Source organism: Orbicella faveolata, unplaced genomic scaffold (genome assembly GCF_042242905.1).
Source record: "Orbicella faveolata isolate gen_17 unplaced genomic scaffold, um_ofav_v1 contig_13, whole genome shotgun sequence".
NCBI classification, from domain to species: domain Eukaryota; kingdom Metazoa; phylum Cnidaria; class Anthozoa; order Scleractinia; family Merulinidae; genus Orbicella; species Orbicella faveolata.
Window position 1 is genome coordinate 16,253,641 of NW_028301540.1, and position 18,860 is coordinate 16,272,500.

An 18,860-nucleotide genomic window follows, 5' to 3' on the forward strand; every position below is an offset into this window, starting at 1 on the left:
AACCAGAAAAGAACTGAGCACTTTAGACTTTAAAAATTAAACTTCCCTTGAATGACTGCCATTAATTTATGGTAACATTAGCTCGGATACTGTAATTTTCTCAGCAGTACAATATCCTCTTATTTCTTCACGATCGTTATGAAGACCTTTGATGAAAGGTTAAAATATTTTAGAAACAAGCGCAGCACATATTACAAAAGCAGGAATGGCCGTTTAAACTCGTTTCATGATTAGGAAGTAGTTCCATATAAATTTTTGCCATTCCCGTCTCCAATCGCTATATGTCATAACATTCATTGTAACGCCACCTCAAATTAAAATCCACGTGGAACCGTTTATAGACCCTTAAGCCCTGGCCAAATGGAATCGCAAGTAGACGCAAGTTGAAACCCTGGGTCTACTTGCAACTCCGTTTGCCCAGGCGTACGCGTGCGTTGACTTGTGATGACTTGCGTTCACTTTGGTCGAGAATTTTCACGCAACTCGACGCACGTTTCTCGTCGCTTGGTCCCCCTGAACCTAAGTCAACTCAAGCTGAGTGACGTCCATTAACCTATTATCAACCAATGAAATAGAGGACACGTCTGCCTTGAAATGGGTTCTTTCTGTGATTTGCGTGTACTTGCAAGGAAACTTGCGAGTCCATTTGGCCACCCAACGCAGGCAAGTTCCTACGCAAGATCAACTTGCGGCTTCTTGAGACTAGTATTTACGAGTCCTTTTGGCCAGGCGTTTATAGTATGGAAGAGAAGGTACGTTTTTTTATTGAGGGGGGGGGGGGGGGGGGGTGGGCCGGGGCTTCGGAGGGGAGGGTCATTGGTAATTTTTTTACAAATTGGGGAGGGTCAAACCTGTTTTATTCGCAACCGGGGGGGAGTCAGTTTTTTTGGCAAGGAAAAAATTACCCCGTGTCGCTTAGTTGACTCTTATTTGTTAACAAACACGCGAAATGTATAGCAACCTAAAACTTGTATATACAAGCAAAGCTACCAGTCAAGATTAATCTAAATTATTTACAGGTGTCGAAATATTATATCAAAAAACTATCTTGTCCCAACTAACATAATTGTCTCTCTCCCGACCAGCGCCCTCTTTCGTCCATATTTTGACGGCGGTAATGTTTCCGCGCGTGGTTCTGGGATAAAATCAGTCTCCGGTGACGATTCGTTACTTAATTAAGCTACTCGGGCTTGAACCGACAACTCAATCTACCTCATCACTTTGCGAGTCAGTTTCAACCTCGGAAAGTGGTGAGGTCACTTGTTGCTGCACATTTCTTAGCGGGGGCTGCCGAGGTTGTTGACATTCCATTGAATCGTACAGCAAGCTGCCAATGTGCGCTTTGATCATTGGGACCTTTTCAGCTTTTTTCCCTTTGAAGGTGATCTTGTGATGGGAAAAGTACAAGGATAGTTCTTCCACCCTCAAGGACGACAGCTTATCGGAGTTGTACAGTCCAACCCAGTCAATGTCATTGTACTCCCGATTTAGGCGTTCCATTCGCTCCCTTTCAGTCTCCTCTTTCTTCTTCTCCTTGCGCATTTTTATCTGGGCAAGGTACTCAGCATACTCTGCCACAAGCTTTTCGGGTACAATGTATTTATCTGAAAACTTTCTAATAGCCTCACCGTCCCCACTGACAAGTTCAATTTCCTCAAACAATTGCTTAATCTGAGTAAGTTGCTCCATCTGACCCCATGAAATCCTAGCATTTACCACAAGCGCATTTCCCTCTTTCTATTCCTCGCACATCCTTGCCCATTTCCAATTTTTCACCGTGCAATCACACGCCACGCAATTAACTGCTTTGTGCACAGACGCGGTTATGTGAGTAACACTTCCGGTTAGTTATTTTCACCTCCGGTTATTTTTGTCTTGGAAATATCTCTTTACATAAGCCTTATTGACTTCTCTTTGCTTCCTTGCCTTATAGATTTTATATTTGTAAATATATTTCCTGTGCGGTGTAAATAATAATCTAATAAAATAAAATAAACAAGGTAACATAGTCTCTCTAGAATACAGCAAGTTTACGCCGGTTGGGAATGTGCTCGATTGAAGTTTATTTCGGAGCATTCGCAATCGAAACTTACTGACTCCATGTGTCCTGCCCAAGAGATATTACTAACAATGAGTTTGCGTTCCGTCTTCTCGAGGAAATACTGAGCAGTGACTGAAACGCTGTCGTGTTTGGTCATCATCCTCGCCGCCTCAGACTCTCTGAACGCGGTCGAGTAACAATCCAAGGACATAGAAGATCGTGGGTTGAACCAAATGCAAAAATGTTGCGCCGAAATGCTGTAAAGAACAAGTAGTTTCACTTTAGCGAAATATTTGAGGGTTAAGTGCACTTTAAAAAATGTGTTGGCATGTACGTGCGTTGGCATGTATACAAAGCAATTTGTGCAGTAATCTGTGTCACTTCCCGGTGAGATAGAGATTTCCTTCTCTTTCTGCTCCCGGCCAGAAGAGAGGGAACCTTTGCTCTCAACCGCTCGATCGTTTGAGCAGCTGTCGTCCACAAGACAACATGGCGGCGAATCTACTCGATCGCGAGCTAATACTGATAACTCGTAAATACACGGGAAACGCCTGCACTGTAGGCTACCACCAGGGACGATTAAATTAAAAAAAATACGGGTTTTCGACAAATTTTTCTAGTTTTTCACTCGACGCATTTCAGATAGGATACAAAACGCTTTCCGTTTGCGATACTGCCAACAATATCCGTTGCCCTGTAATGGGTTACAAAACAACAATTGGAAACATTATACTTGGCGTGGGTTCGTCTCGTACACATCCGATCAAAACGTTTGTCAGATCTTGGATCTTTTTGCTGCTTGCACAGTTCCGGAAACTATCGCTGTAAGTGAGTTCATTGTCAAAGGAGCATGATGTGAGGGTTAAGCCTGGGGGGCGTTCTCCCAAAAAAAATTGGGTGGGAGTGTGCGGTCCGTTTCCCAAGACCCTCAGACCATTGAAGAACAAAATCTGCGATTTTCTCTACCCTATTTATGACCTGACCAAAAATTCAATACCCTATCTGAGACTTGACCCTTAAATCAATGCCTTGTTTCAGACCTGTCTTATAATTAGTTACCTAGTCGAGACCGAAGTTGAAGGCATCCTGAAGGGCTTTTGTTGATGGTTCTATCGATAATGAAGAAAAAAGTAGCTTCTTGTAAAAGACGTACCCAATTCAAGACTAGAGTGCAGAAACCATACCCTACTTGAGACCAAAATGGCCAAAATCGATACCCCATTTATGACCAAAACGGCTAAAAACCCAACCCTTTCAGGCCGCACATACCTATATAACCCATATAAGCGAGTACCCCGCCGGGGGGGGGGGGATAATAGGCTGGTTATGAGGCTTAACTTTGAAATTTTTCCAAAACAGTATATGCTTATCTGCTGTTAGCCGTTGCAGTTTGCGAAGCACGCGCTGAACAGCGTGGTCTGGAATGAAGCCAATTTTGGATTTGTTCGTCTGTTCTGAGTAAACTTAACGAAATTTGTGTAGTTTTTCAAACACATAAACACAAATAGGCATTCAATGAAGCTAAAAATAACTGAACCTAGGTCGCTAGTTAAAGTTGCACATGACAAAGCAGGACACATGCGGCATGATGAAGGCGGAACTCGCCCATACACGAACGGAAGTGGAACGGTTGAGAGCAGAAGAACAGAGCAGAAGAAATCTCATCCAGAGCACGGAATGTCTTAGTCGCAAGGTTGTGTCAAACACAGAAACCACACTTATGTAATTTAACCCTAAAGTTACAGAGCATAAATAAATAAATAGTAGGCGGTTTATCTCTTTATCACTTACAGGAACTTGTAAATGGATAAAACCTACTGTATCTTGCAAGGCATATGCTTTTAGTATATAGGGTACATCAGTGTGAACCAGACTCTTAGCACGTCACACATAAACTGGTTTTGAGTTAGCTGAGTTCAGTCAGTTGCATTCAAGCCTTCGTTGACTTCTTAGCTCAGACCTGATTTATTGGCACGGATTGCACAGGTATGTATTTCTGGTGGTTTCGGTGTGTTTTGTATTTGAAACTGTGAAAAAGGCTTCCTTTCTTGTCTTTGACTTCGAGTGGTTCGGGATTGAATGGTGTAGACATCTTGTTTTGCTTTCGCCGTTTTATCAATATTTTATCGCCAATGTTTAGGTCTGTGTTTTTTGCGCGACTGCACGTGGCTGTGTTCTCTTTTGTCTGATCTTCGGAGGGGGTGCTTGATCGCACTGTACCCGAGGTATGATGAAAATCAGTTTTCGTCCATTCACCAACCCCGAGGGAGATTTTCCCGTCATTCTTTAAATAGTTGTCCTGTTGCTCCGAGCTGTCGGCGACAAGTCAACAAAATTCTGGCCTCTAGTTCTAGCCTGACATTACCACCGTGGCAGCTGTTTTCTTTAGCCGTTTCATCAGTCTCTCGGCCTTCCCATTCGCTTCCTCTTGGCCGCCTCCATTAAAATCAAATTAAATCTTTATTCACACTATTTTGATTACAGAAACTGTAAAATACAAATGTAGATTATATAGCTGGGAAATAGATGAGTTTTAACTGTGTGTGCAGCAGCCAAAGTAGTTGAGTTTTCGAGTTGACCGTTTGCTTATTCACGGCCGGACAAAGTAAAGAAACATAAAAAGTGAACATAGTTTGTGTTGAACTAGTACAAAGAAAAGGGAGGGGTTACAAATACAAAAACCAAATATACTCACTTACTACGTGTATAAATACGACTAGTAATAGTTGACATGTTGGTAAAGGATATTTAAAGTGCCGTGACAAGTTCTGGCTGTCGATTCTTGAATGAGGTGAATCGCCTTTGTTAGCTTCAGTTAATAGGACACACAAAACAGTTTTTTTTTTTCGTCTTTAATTCGCGAAATGTTAAACGTTCTTATTTACGATTGTGGATGTCTGACTTACATGTACATTGAAAGGTCATCGAAGGACGCGACGAGACAAGTCTGTTTTAAATAGCTGTAACCTTGGCTCAGCGTGTGATGTTAAGATCTGCAGGGAAAATATACTAGATGACTAGACTCCGCCAGCTGGTCAAATGAAGTTATGTAACTGATTAACGCTGTACAGGCTAAAAAGATTACGGCCTTCCCTGCTCTGGTTGCGGATCGCGTCTGAATGTCGCTATCGTGGTTGTTCGGATCGAATCGGTTGACCCTGGTGTTTATATGATCACGCCGGCCGATTTCGTTGTTTATTATAATTCCATGGCTCTGGAAGTCCTCATTTTGCACAGCCTGATGAAGATTCCATGGAAAGAATTCAGAACTACAGAACTCACTTCATGAATCGACATTAAGGTATCAGTATAACCCATTTGACCATCCGCGCGCGGTCCGCTCTAGCGTTCGTGGCTTTAACAAAAACCCATATAAACCGTATATTTACTGGAAGCTTAATAACTACAGATTATGACCTGACCTGTTTAAAACGGTAAAAATTTACCGTGTTTCGAAAATGTGAATATATTTACAAAGCTTCACGAACCCATAAATCAAGGTATACGCCCGCTAAATTTAGGTCGGAGAAAACGATTAACATGGCATCCGTTTCTTCACACATTGACCTCAAAAACCGTGTCTCAGATTTTTGGCACATGCGTTTGTTATTATTTTACAAGAGGATAAAGTTAGAAAAAGGAAAAAAATAGGACTGCCCGCGAAAAAAAGGCATAACTTTTTAATGAAAAGAGTAATCAGAATTCGCAGACACGGTTTTGTCGACGTTTGTTCTGACAACATTCTCTCCGAATTTCAGCCAATTTGGTCCAGGATGCACGTACAACTCGCCTATTTTTTACTTTCGAGAAACAGAGAAAAAATAAAATTCGGCGGCATCCAAGTGTTATGAGATTATCACACCAAGGGAGACACCGCAGAGGAATCAACTTTCTGTATAACAATAGGACTGTGACAGTTAACATGGAACAGGTACAAATTTCCGCGACGGCGCGCGGTAAATTATTCACCAGTGAATAAACCGCTTTTTCATGTGTGAAGTCAGAATTCCAAAGTTAGTAAACGTGAAATTATCTTTTGATTTACTATATTAGCGTTCGAAATTTTACGTATCGGTTGACTAATCTTCAAAATTATGACCATGTCACTGTTAACATGCCGAAGGCCCGTAGAAGGTTCCTGAGAAAATGCAAGCGCACAAAGGGAAACGCTGGAGAGGACGCCGTAAACGGGACTACATCGACTAATGTTGATGCAAAGGCAAAGATACTGGAAGAAATGACAATAGCTGGGTAAGAAAAAAAAATGTTGCACTGCTGATTCTAATTTTGTACAATCGATCTGCCTTTCAATTTCGTCCACTTCTCTTCGTCAATCTCCTCTCTGCTTCGACAGTTTCTTGCAACAGTATTTTAGCGCGGCTTGCGCTCATTTCGGCTTGCTCGCTGGCTTCGTGATCGCGATCGTTGTCGCGTTCATCCAGCAATTTTTCTTGATTGTAAAACGAACCCTTTGCCGCTTTCCGCTAATTTAGCGGCCCACTCTTTGTTGAAAGTGTTTTTCGCCTTCTTTGGCCTTCCTTTAGCCGATGAAAACGGGCAAGATCGCTCTGTCTTCTTCGAAGACATCCGGCACTGATTATGGCGCGCGAATCGCGTGTCAACTCAGCATGATCTTGATGTCATGTGACTTCTTGCCTCGATAATTAATTCATTTGACAGAACTTGTCAACTCTCAATTAAGTAATTAATATGCAAACAATCTTTCTCGCGCAATAACTAGCGGCAGATATAAGATTTTTTCGTGGAGTTTTTTTTATCTAAGAGATTACTTTAAGATTTATCCAACCGCTCAAAAAAGTAAAATTATGCAAAATTGCAAATTTTCCCCTTACTGATACCTTAACTTCGAACTGGCCTAACGACACATCTGACATGCATCCTATTGTAGGGTTAAAAAACCTACTTAGCAGTCTGCAATTATTAAATAGCATTCTGTTAAGTTAGTTTTCTGCTATTTGGCAAAATAATTGTCTTGTTACTGCTCAAGATTAGTTTGCTTCGTTTTATTTGGATGAGAACTTTTCTTTTGCTTCACTGTTCAAGCTTGCTTGTCACGTGATTTGTTTCCATGGAAAACTTAGTTATTAGCCCTCGGCAGGAGTCATAATCGGGGACGGAGACCGTAAGTCTCGGGATTCGCGCGCACCTATGATATGGGACAATTTTTCTATTTTTAGAACAAATTGCGCCATCCTGACGTCATATATCCGCGCGGATTCACGCACATGTCGGGGGCTCTCGCGTGTATGTTGTCACGTTGCGTGATCAAATGGTGAGAGTTGAGAGATTCTCTTGCGTATTTTTCACAGCGATGGCAGGGAATAAGGCAGGGAATACGACCCAGGTCGCTTATATGTAGTTTTATGCTCTGAGCTAACGGAAAAGGCGGGTTTTTCAGGGTCGAAAACAAGACTTCAATCTCGCGCTGGGAATGAATAATAAGATCTGCTCACGCTAGTTGTAAGCTTACGCGTATGTTTTTGCGTTTGTTGACTTAAGAATATAGCAAGAAAACTCTCTACTCTGGTATCGAGTTAATTTGTGAGTTTCTCAGGCTATGCTTCATCATAACCAAAACCTGTTTTGACGGTTTCTTATTGTTTCTGCTTGTTTGGTGAGTCTGCAAAGGTTTTTGAAAGGAAAGTCTGACGCGTACAGTTAGCTCATTTGCATAATGCAGCTCGTGCATTTTCAAGTCCGAGTCGGTGTTTTCGATTGTCAACAAATCTTGACAAAGATTTCTTTCGTTATCTTTTGTGCTGAGATGCTGTAACAAATTTCACGAACGCAAAAAAGGCTACTAACATCATGTGTGTTTCTTCAACATAAGCATAGTGAAGTTTTACACTGCGAAAATGAAAATAGACAAGGAGTTTTGATAGCTCGATCAACAAAATCGAAATCGTTATTCCAAGTTGATTAAAGAAAACGTCATCGTAACTTTGCTGATTATTTCTGCTTTATTCACATATTTTCAGCTTAGCTTTTAATATGTTCGCAAACATTTATCAATCTTAAACATATTTAAAAACTATGGAGTTATTGTTTGAGTTCGATGTACGCTTTCACACGAAAGTGCGGCGGAAGTACAATTTGTCATGTTTACCGACTGTACAAAACACGCATCGGCGGGCGCTCTCATTCATCGACAACAGAAAATTTACTAGATTTTTACACGAATAAAACTGAGCAGTATCTACGGACGTAAAGTTATTGGGCCTTGATGAAACATCAAGCGTCGCTTACAATTCAAGCGAAACTCAAACTAGCAATTATTTTGTTTTACTTTTCGGTCGCGATAGACTGACAAATTCCTCGGAAGCGTGTGGCAAAAGGAGCCAGGAAACTATGAAGTCCTGAAGCTCTGCTATACCTAAATATATCCAGCTAGTTTTTTTGCCGTGTAATGGAAAAGCTGTTAATCTTCAACGTATGTGAAATTTAAAGTGGAGTAATGTACAGCTCATGAAAAAAGGAGCATCCGTCGGAGCACAACTTGGTCAGCGATAAATATGAGATTACAGCGGAACATACCTAAATTCGAGGCTGTCTCACTTCACTCAAACTGGAGCAGCTTGCGACGAAAATACTTAAGCAAAATTCCAACAGACGTAAGCGCGTTGAGTTGTGGGCCAAAAACATGAAACATTTCGGGAATTTCGGACGCCATTTCCCCCGCGCGACACTCGCAAAAATCCTCGCAGCATGTACGCGCGTGTGCCGCAGGTGATGGCGCAATTTGTTCTAAAAATAGAATCATTGTCCCATATCATGGGGACAACCCCAATACTAGAAATGGCGCGCTTACGGTCTCCATCCCCGATTATGGCTCCTGCCCTCGGTTGATTGTGTGACTCTTTTATAAAATTGTAATAATAATTAAAAACAAAATAATAATAATAATAATAATGATGATGATGATGATGATGATGATTTTAATGACAATAATGATAATAATAATAAACATTTTATTGGGCTCATTAAAACTCTTCACCAAAACTTTACATGATAATTATTTACGGCACAAAACTATCAACAGTAGCAATTGTAATAAAGTCCTCAAAAAAGGAAGCAAAATGTAGTTTACAGAAATGAATAAAATTGAGAAAACATTAGAATTGGGATGACTTGTTTAAAATGGCACAGAAAGGTAGCAAAAGTATTTGCGGTTTGTGTCATCGATTGTATGGGAGAGGTAATCAAAAACAAAACAAAAGAAAATAACTCTTAAAATATTACAAAATACATTCTACTATTTTTATATATGTCTGGATTTATGAAAACAGTGTTAATGAAATCAAGCGCTTTTCATTTATTTTTTTTATTATTATTATTATTTATTTATTTGTCTTTTTGCTTTCCTTATGGCAGCCGCTTGTAAATCTTACCTAGCATAAAATGTAGAAGACTTCTTGCTGCATGTTTCATTTCTTTATCTACTTTTTTTCATTATCATCGCTACCCCCCCCCCCCCCCGCCTCCTCCCCTTTTCAATCGTTGTCTAGCCTAGACTACACTCGTCTGAATTTCAGTTCGCGCGGTGACTCTGAGAAGGAGCCAACCGATCAGCGTTCTGTATTTGCTGTCTAAAGGAAGTCTGCCCGAGACATCATTAAGTCCAATGAAGGCGCACGTCCAACGATTTGCTGGCAAGCGTCGTCCATTATCGTACGTGAGGCGGGCCTGAGATGTGTAAACTGAACGGGTCACATGTAGTCCCGTAACAGTAGGCCGTTTGCCCTGTGGCGATAATGTTGTGCTTGCTCTAGACAGCAAAAATCTTTAGCCACATCAATTTAGGGCTTAGACGTGCAATGGACTAGACATTTATATCTGCTGTTTGCGTTATTTGGTGAGAACTTTGATGTAACTAAAGACTTAGAAAAAATCTGTTGAAACCTGGATATGGCCGTTCCGCTCTCGACAAAATTGAAGTACATCCGGAACATTGCTATTTGCGAGCAAAACATGACCACGAGCAGGGTGAAGAACATGAGTTCAAGCGCTGATCATGAGTAGAATTTCCTTGTTTTATCAATTTTAGGCGTTCTCGGCTGAGCTAACTATCAGAACTGTCTGTGATTCGCTAGCGCGGAAGAAATTTATTTGCGCGGCTTCCGGGCGATAATTGACGTAACGGCAACATGTTGAGTGTTCGCTTACTGCTAACTATGGCCTAGTTTGTTTGAAGTTCAATCGAATCTCGATGTAGGAAGCTCTTGTTCAGTCCATTTAGGACAATTAGCTCTCCGCCTAGGTTTTGATATCTGTACGTTCGTGTTGATTTAGACTCCAATTTCATGCTAAAAGCACTCTTAATTAAATTGTACAATTCATGATTCAAGGAAAAGACGATGAATTTTGTCTTCCTGGCCTCAAAAGGAATACAGGAGAATTATTTGCTGTTATTTGAGCTACGATAAGCCTTGTGGAAAGCTAGCTCTAGGACAGAATGTTTTTGCGAATCCAGACAGTTGAATTTAAGTGTCATTGTCTGAGAAAGTGTTCCAGGGGCCAAAAGTTGTGGTCAACCGATTTGGCTGAAACTTGGCACAGAAGTTGGGTGCAATGAGATATTTCAAAAGCCAATTTGGCTCACTTCTCTGACTTTTAGTTTTGGAGTTTCAGGGGGGGGTCTCATTTTTTGCCCTTTGAGCACCAAAAACCCAGCCTTCCAGGGGACATTTTGAAAGTGCCATAGAACCCAATTGGTAAACTGTTCTTCCAAATGAATTTGACCATGAACTCTACTATAATAGAGCTTTCATTTCATACATGTAACTTTGTCCTCGAGGTATTGGGCAGAGAGGAGCCTTGGGCTAGAGTTTGGCAAAAATTGATGTCAAAATTACAACCCAAAATTGCCATTTTTCAAAAACTCAGTGTATCTACCTTCTTTCTTGCATAACTTCTGTACCTATACCATTATTTACTTTAGTGACCCAGTTATCAGAATCAGTTGAGAAAAATTTGGCTTATCAAAGTTTGTTGAATTTTTGCCACAAACACTCCATGCCCCTCTAAGGCCATTCAAAATGGAATTTTGAGCATAATTCATGCCATAAACAAACCAAATTGCTGACATGAAACACTTGTTCTGTATTTGATGAGTGAAAATGAATTGTTAAAGCCAAATCAGTTTCATTGTTCAGAAATACTGTGATTCTTACCGTACATTTGTTCTTAAAAGACCAACATTTATCCTACAACAAAATGCGCAAGTTAACAACATACCGTGTCCAACGTAAGTAATTTAGGATTGAGGGGTGTAACAAGTTCACTAGCAGGTGCCCCCTCCCCACCCACTACCCCCTCCCCCCGTCACACACACGTAGAAAACCAGAAATCTACTTTCTAGGGAAAAGTTTGAGTAAAGAAAGTGTTAGGTGAGATTAGGTGTTAGGTAGATTTTGAGACAATATAGGTAGATTTTGAGACAATATTAGGACTTCATAAGGATGCGAAGCAGAGTCCATATGCGGGAAAACATTCTATAGCATGGTGTCATTATGAAGTCGTAATACTGTCTCAAAATCGAATGTATTTTTTATCGCGATTCATCTATTTTTGTAGAAAACAAAAAATGTTTAATCAATTAATCGAGCTTCAGAATACAACGATAAATCTGAGATAGGTTTCAAACTGGGTATAAGATTCCTAAAATTATGCCACCCCCATTTACATACTAAAATAACTAATTATAACATAACTAAAGCAAAGTGCGCGCTCTGATTGGTTTATTTAGCGTCTACTATTTGCCCATGGGTGTACGCTGCTGACGTGTGTGCTAATGTTTATAAAGCGAATCTTTTGACTGACATTGTTTCCAAAGTAATGGCTGACGTTCTTCTGCCAGAAATGCGAAACTGTCTTCACAGTTATCTGAAGATGAAACTTTATCGAGTTACTGGTGTGCAGTCGGTTGTCATGAATGGATTTTCGCGCACTTTTTTTCTCTTGTCATGTAAGACTACACGAACATTTTTTTGTGATGTAGCTCAATAAAAGGACTTCCGTTGTTCCAGTGTCTCAATGTTATCTTATAAAATAAATGGTAAACGCCATAGCGTGCACTATTGATTTATGGATGTTCTTGGGAGTTTGCTAAACACTCAAGAAGCTAGAGTCGTACTCGGCTATCGCCTCGTGCGACTATTACGCTTCTTTCGTGCTTAGCAACCTCCCGCGTGCATTCATAACTCAATAGTGCACGCTATGGCGTTTACCATTTGTTGATTTTAAGGTGGCCGAACACAGTTTTCGCGCGCGCTTTTTCTGATGCAATCCAGCGTACGCACAAGGATGGCAAAAAACAAACATGCCGTCAATAGAGCGATCATTTTATTTACTCAACACCTGCACTATCTGCAATTTTTCTCTATGATTGAACGCATTGTATTGATGGCTTTGGTTTTCTATTACAAAGATATGTTAGAAAAGGTAACGATGCAAAGAACCCAGCAATTCTCAGCTTTTTCTTTGTTACCGAAAGAACCCAGTTAAATGCAGCGCATGCGTAGTAAGTCAAAAGATTGCAATTGAATGAAAAATTGCACTCTCGGAAATACGCCTTCTTCTCGAGAACCACTCATTAGAATTTCACGAAATTTGGCACGAAAATACTTTAGGAAATAAGTGACTGGAGTATTGAAAATAATTGAACTTTAACAAGGGAAATTCTAGATATTCCAGTTAACCGTCAACAAGGGATAATTAAAGATCTTTCTGTTAAATTATTAGCAAAATGGTGTTAACTTGTGAGAATCGTTACAAGCTTGTTGCATGCAAATTATAAAGAAAATCTAATGACTAGATTTTCTACAAATAAACAAAACCGATTTGGAAGGCCTGTTTATATTTATTCATGTTGCCATGGCAACGGCACATACGTCAGCTTAACCATCAGAAAATCAATGTTTGTGCTGTTAACTTGCTTGCTGCCATTTTTGACGACCGAGGGATCAAGGGTTTTAGAGAAAAAGGTGAATAAAACACAGGTATCAAAAACTGTGTTCAGCCACCTTAAGTAATTAAAAAATGTATCCAAATAATTTTTGTAACCAAGAATTTTATCCATGAAACAAGGCAATTTCTCGCTTAAAATGTCAACTTCATCGAACATCTTCGATGCAGCATGTTTGCAAAGATTTTTCTTCGACGAAACCAGCAAATATAGGAAAACGGTAGAGTTTCAAGCTCGAATTGTGATTGCATGATAAGCGTCTGTACAGGTAAAGCTGAATGTAAACAAACAGAGCAAGCAGACGAAAAACAGCCTTCAAGTTATTCTTATCGCTAGTTGTTTTTGGTTCACGAGATTGCTGCGATAAAATAACTGTACTTTTACCTTTCAAAGTTAGGATTTTAGTCAACCCTTTTGCCCTTTCTATGAACAATTTGTTGAATGTTAGTTTCTCTTCGCAAGAACCGAGTAAATTACTTCGGGAAATCCTCGTCACAAACAAACAATTTGAGACGAGAAAATCGTAAAATATCGTGGTCTCTGTTCAATAACAAGAGTCCACTGGATCGCGATAAAAGCCATTTGTGCACGTGTATGATCCCTGACTGATATTTTGAATCACCTGTAGCTTTGGTATGACCAGGTCTTCCTCTTACCCCCGGACGCACCTGACCCCTTGTACTTTTCCTTCAACCATTCAGTCATGTCTATCTCGCAGGACAACAAAGGAACCATTCCTGTTTCGTGCGCAGCCCATGATGTGGCACCGCACTGATCACTTCCCCCTCCAAAGGAACAAAGTACCATTGTGAATTTACCCTCGAATTTCTTACATCTGACAAAACATACCCGCGAAACCGAAGAAGAATGGGAACTCGGTCCAGTCCCCACTCCCTCCTATGTCCAAAATGGCGGGCCAGTTGATACATCGTCTCAGTGCAAGGCCTCGTTTGGTTATTGTATTTGCAACAAAAGCTCTTTGTTTTACTTTCTAGCTCTCCTAACTGTGCATTCCTTCTTGACGGATGGTTTCATTTACTCCGCTCAAAAGGACTCTGAAATAACGGGTCACATCGACACTATAAACTGCAGCTCGTATGTTTGTAATATATCTATGTATGCATGGTCATGCTCCTTTACTGGCGGGTATTTACAAGAACTATGCAGGCTGTTAACAGACATGGATTATATGCTAACGAATGTTTTTGTTAAGCTAACTTTATCTTGTAATCATAAAAAATCAGACCTGAAAAAATATGGAGATTTTCCATGCTTGGAGAAACGGAAAAGAATTATGACTTGAAACTGAATATAAATCAATGAAAAATTCAAGCATCGTTCAAAAAGATCGTTATATCTAGGTAAGGCCTTCATCATTTGTGCTGTTTGATGGGTACTAAGTTTTGAAAGAAAACATTAACCCTTGTTTTGCTAAATCAGGGTGTTTGTTGGGCTAATCAAAGGCCTTTTAGGAGCAATTGTAAGGTAAGAATCACAGTATTTCTGAACAATGAAACTGATTTGGCTTTAACAATTCATTTTCACTCACCAAATACAGAATAAGGGTTTCATGTCAGCAATTTGGTTTGTTTATGGCATGAATTATGCTCAAAATTCCATTTTGAATGGCCTTAGAGGGGCATGGAGTGTTTGTGGCAAAAATTCAACAAACTTTGATAAGCCAAATTTTTCTCAACTGATTCTGATAACTGGGTCACTAAAGTAAATAATGGTATAGGTACAGAAGTTATGCAAGAAGGCAGGTAGATACACTGAATTTTTGAAAAATGACAATTTTGGGTTGTAATTTTGACATCAATTTTTGTCAAACTCTAGCCCAAGGCTCCTCTCTGTCCAATACCTCGAGGACAAAGTTACATGTAAGAAATGAAAGCTCTATTATAGTAGAGTTCATGGTCAAATTCATTTGGAAGTACAGTTTACTGATTGGGTTTTATGGCACTTTCAAAATGTCCCCTGGAAGGCTGGGTTTTTGGTGCTCAAAGGGCAAAAAATGAGACCCCCCCCCCTGAAACTCCAAAGCTAAAAGTCAGAGAAGTGAGCCAAATTGGCTTTTGAAATATCTCATTGCACCCAACTTCTGTGCCAAGTTTCAGCCAAATCGGTTGACCACAACTTTTGGCCCCTGGAACACTTTCTCAGACAATGACATTTAAATGTCACGTAAGGGCTACTTTTTCGCTGAAATATAGAGGTAAATAACCGATTCCACTGCTTGCAATGCTCTTGTTACCGTGATTGGCTAATTTAACCCGCAGTAAAGACATAGTGAGGTGATTTAGGTGAAATCACAGAGGTTAAGCCTGTCTAATTAGTGCCGCGAATCAAATGATCAATTTAAGCTCTAATTTAGCTTTGTTTGGTTCGTTCGACTCATTTGCAGCGACTTCAAAGGCTTGTATAGGCATGGTATGGACTCTATTAAGAGTACACGAGGTAGATAGCACTCTCAGTACGACATGGCCATATTTAAGTACATTTTCTGACCGATTTTCGAAAAACATGCTCGCTATTTTGATGCAAAGTCTTTAACACGGTTTTCATAAATCCAGACACACGCACACACACACACACATATATGTATGTGTGTGTGTGTGTGTATTATATTTACTTAGAAAACAGCCCTGAGAAAATACACGCGCTGATTGGTTAAATATAGTGTTTCTATAAATCGATAGAAACGCAGAACTAGCACAAGCTGTTGACGTAATAATGGCGCGAGCAAAGAGAATTTACATTCTGATGATTAAAGTAAACAAGTTGTTTCCCTTTTTTCGTCGCAGAGTTTTCTAAAATAGGAAATAGCAAACGTGTTCTCCTTGTTTCTATCGAGTTATAGAAACACTCGTAAAAGTTTGGGAGAACTCGAAAAAGCTGTAGAAACACTCGTCTGCGGCTCATGTTTCCACAGCATTTCTCGCTCTCCCAAACTTCCACTCGTGTTTCTATTAAACAATTAGACTATGAGCTCGAGATTTCTATCGCGTGGTAGTTGACGAGGGCGCAGCCTGAGTCAACTATCACCCATAGAAATCGGGAGCGAATAATCTAATTGTTTTAGTATAAATCTACTAGTCGTTCAAAACGTTATCTAAATCCTCTTCACGGACACTTCGAAAACACCAAGAAGCGGCCGTCATTTTGTTAACAAGGGTACACTGCTACGCTACTCACTGTCTATCACAGAATAGATAGTGAGTAGCGTAGCCGATCAGAGAACGGCATTCGTGATAGAATGCTAGTAGATTTATACTAAAACTCGATAGAAACACGGTACATGTTTTCTATTTGTTAAATAATACCAGCCGCGACACTGCCCAAATAAAAGTCATTTTCTGAAATGTTTAAAATTCCGTCTTTTCGTTCTTTAACCTCTAAGACAGAGTAATGCTGACCGTTATAATAGTGATGATGATAACAATAATAATAATGATGTCGAGGAAAAGGTTGTTGTTATTCATCGTGGTAGATGCAATAATAAAGTGTATTATCGTTTGTCTACAGAGAATCCTGTAGACAACACCATCTTGTTTAACCGGGTTGACGGTGTCCTTTGGTCGCATTGAGTGTGACCGAAGTGTCGTGTCGGATGATTTTTTTAAAATTTTTTTAAAAAATTTTTTACAATTTTTTTAAAATTTTTTTAAATTTTTTTAAAAAATTTTTTTAAACAATTTTTTTTAAAATATTTTTTTAAAATAATGCTAGTGAGCAACAACTCCTTGGACATATGGTAAAACGGCGGTGGATTTAAAATCCACCGCCGTTTTGCCTTATGTCCAAGGAGTTTCGGAGTCTCTCCGCCGCTGCCTAGAACAGCAAGGCATTCGCACCGTCTTTAAGTCCGACACGACACTTCGGTCACACTTCGTGCGACCAAAGGACACCGTCAACCCGGTTAAACAAGATGGTGTTGTCTACAGGATTCCCTGTGAGTGCGCCAAAGTCTACATCGGGGAAACAGGGAGATATATGCAGGAGAGGATCAAAGAGCACTACAGGGATATACGACTCGCCCGTACCCAGACCTCCGCCGTTTCTGAACACACCCACGAGACCGGCCACAATCCTATTTGGAATGAGAACAAGTTTATTGATCGAGATCTTCACTGGTACACACGTAGGGTCAAGGAAGCTATTCACATAAGACTTCACCCTAATAACATCAACAGGGATAGTGGAATTGAAATTCCTGAAGCATGGATACTCACGATCAAGAAACACAACAACAGGAGAACGGTACAACAGCGGACCACTGAGGGAACAGCTACTCGCCGGAACAATGGAACAGTAGGAGGATCGAAGTGCACCAATCCCAGCCGACCTTTGTGATATAAATGATACCGTGCAATCAGTCGACCTTATCGCCTGAAGAAGACTAGCAGTAAGCAGTCGAAACGTCGCGATCTACATCTCAAGTGACTACATCGTGAGACAAACGATAATACACTTAATAATAATAATAATAATAATATTAATAATAATGATGATAAGTCAATATCAAGCAACTTTTGAGCTAAACTGGAATTTCACCTTAAGAAGAGTACCAATTATAACCACAAACCATTTTGTCATTGTAAAATTCAGTGAACTGGTAACTCGCAACTCCCCTACTTTCAACTCCACGCTAGCACTTTTCCCACTCTTAAACGTATGATAACACCATGCTGCAAAGCAGCTTTCTGTTGGTTACTGTTCTCTCTGGGGATACCACAAAAATAAAGTCAAATTAAACACGGATGTGGTTTTCTCCAAATTGAACACATATTCTTAAAAATATTTCTTTTTCTGTAACAGACATAAAAGATGATATCCTTGCGAATCCTGCAAGCCGTCGTTCTTTTTGGCGCAACACAGATAAGTAAGCCATTGGCTCAATTAATCTTTGTATAACTGTGTAGTTACTTCATCTTTCCTGTGACCATGGCCGTCATGTCCAGGTATAGTTAAGTATAGAGCGTGTGCATTGTCACGCAATAAAAAAATAAAATCAAAAAACATTCAAGGTGTGTGCGTTGTCCCAAAGTTGAGATGTTCGTCGAAATGTTCTGCGAAAAAATTATAGAGCCTAGTATGGAGCCGCCATGTTGGAGGACCTCCTTCGTCCTCCAATATGGGGGCCGGAAAATAGTGTTAACATCTAGAACTTACTTTGGCTATCTAGACAACTGATTATCTGAACCGAACCAAAACACATTTACACCAGCATTTTTCCTAATACTTTAACTCCTAAAATGGCTAAAAATCACGAGATAAGTGTATATTTTTCAACAAACGCGACTTGGCTTCAAGTCACGTACCGCCATAAATGCGCTGGTCGCCATTGAGCTGGAAAGTTGTAAACAGATATAAATTTAGTACCTCTTATGCCTGATGAGGATAAAACCTTTAGGGGCTCTTTAGTTTTGGATTTGATAATTTGAAGACGTCTCGTGAACACACTCTATAACGCAATGCTGGCCATTCTCGTCCCCAGAGCCCGCGCTCCATATGTTCAACACCAAGAATCTTACTGCCGACCAAAAGGAGCGCGGCGCTTAAGGACGAGAACGACTGCCGGCCACCGTAACAAAGTCAAGCCGCATGACAAATTTTGTTCTTCTCACTCATCAAGTTATTCTAAAACAAATTATACATAACATATAGAACAATATTTGAGTAGAAAATACCAAAATTTGTTACCAAAGTTGTCTTACTTTGAATTTAATCCAAGCTTTATGATTATTTTCAGTGCCTGATCATGTATCAATCGCAGGTAAGTAAAATATATAGGAAGGTGCTGGCTTTGTTCAAATTCGGCCGTTAACGCAAAAA

General features: G+C 40.1%; 2 protein-coding genes across 11 annotated transcripts in view; one reads left to right on the plus strand and one right to left on the minus strand.

The window, feature by feature from the left end:
- Positions 1-952: 952 nt before the first annotated feature.
- Positions 953-2,764, minus strand: LOC149115307 (uncharacterized). Its single transcript, XM_089284837.1, has one exon. The coding sequence runs from the start codon at positions 1,687-1,689 to the stop codon at positions 1,204-1,206; it is 486 nt and encodes a 161-aa protein (XP_089140963.1). The 5' UTR covers positions 1,690-2,764; the 3' UTR covers positions 953-1,203.
- Positions 2,765-3,813: 1,049 nt separating this feature from the next.
- Positions 3,814-18,860, plus strand: part of LOC110055540 (whey acidic protein-like) — a 36,867-nt gene continuing 21,820 nt past the window's right edge. For 2 of the 10 annotated variants that reach the window (XM_089284845.1, XM_089284846.1), the window contains exons 1-3: positions 3,814-4,027; positions 17,844-17,907; positions 18,778-18,801. In XM_089284845.1, coding sequence (XP_089140971.1) covers positions 17,853-17,907; positions 18,778-18,801 — 79 coding nt within the window. In that variant the 5' untranslated portion in view covers positions 3,814-4,027; positions 17,844-17,852. The remainder of the gene's footprint in view (positions 4,028-17,843; positions 17,908-18,777; positions 18,802-18,860) is intronic. The other 8 variants (XM_089284838.1, XM_089284839.1, XM_089284841.1 and 5 more) reach the window with 5 other exon arrangements.

What these genes read in the sequence shown, in the direction of transcription:
- LOC149115307 (XM_089284837.1), bottom strand. Translation starts at nt 1,689, where the DNA reads ATGGAGCAACTTACTCAGATTAAGCAATTGTTTGAGGAAATTGAACTT.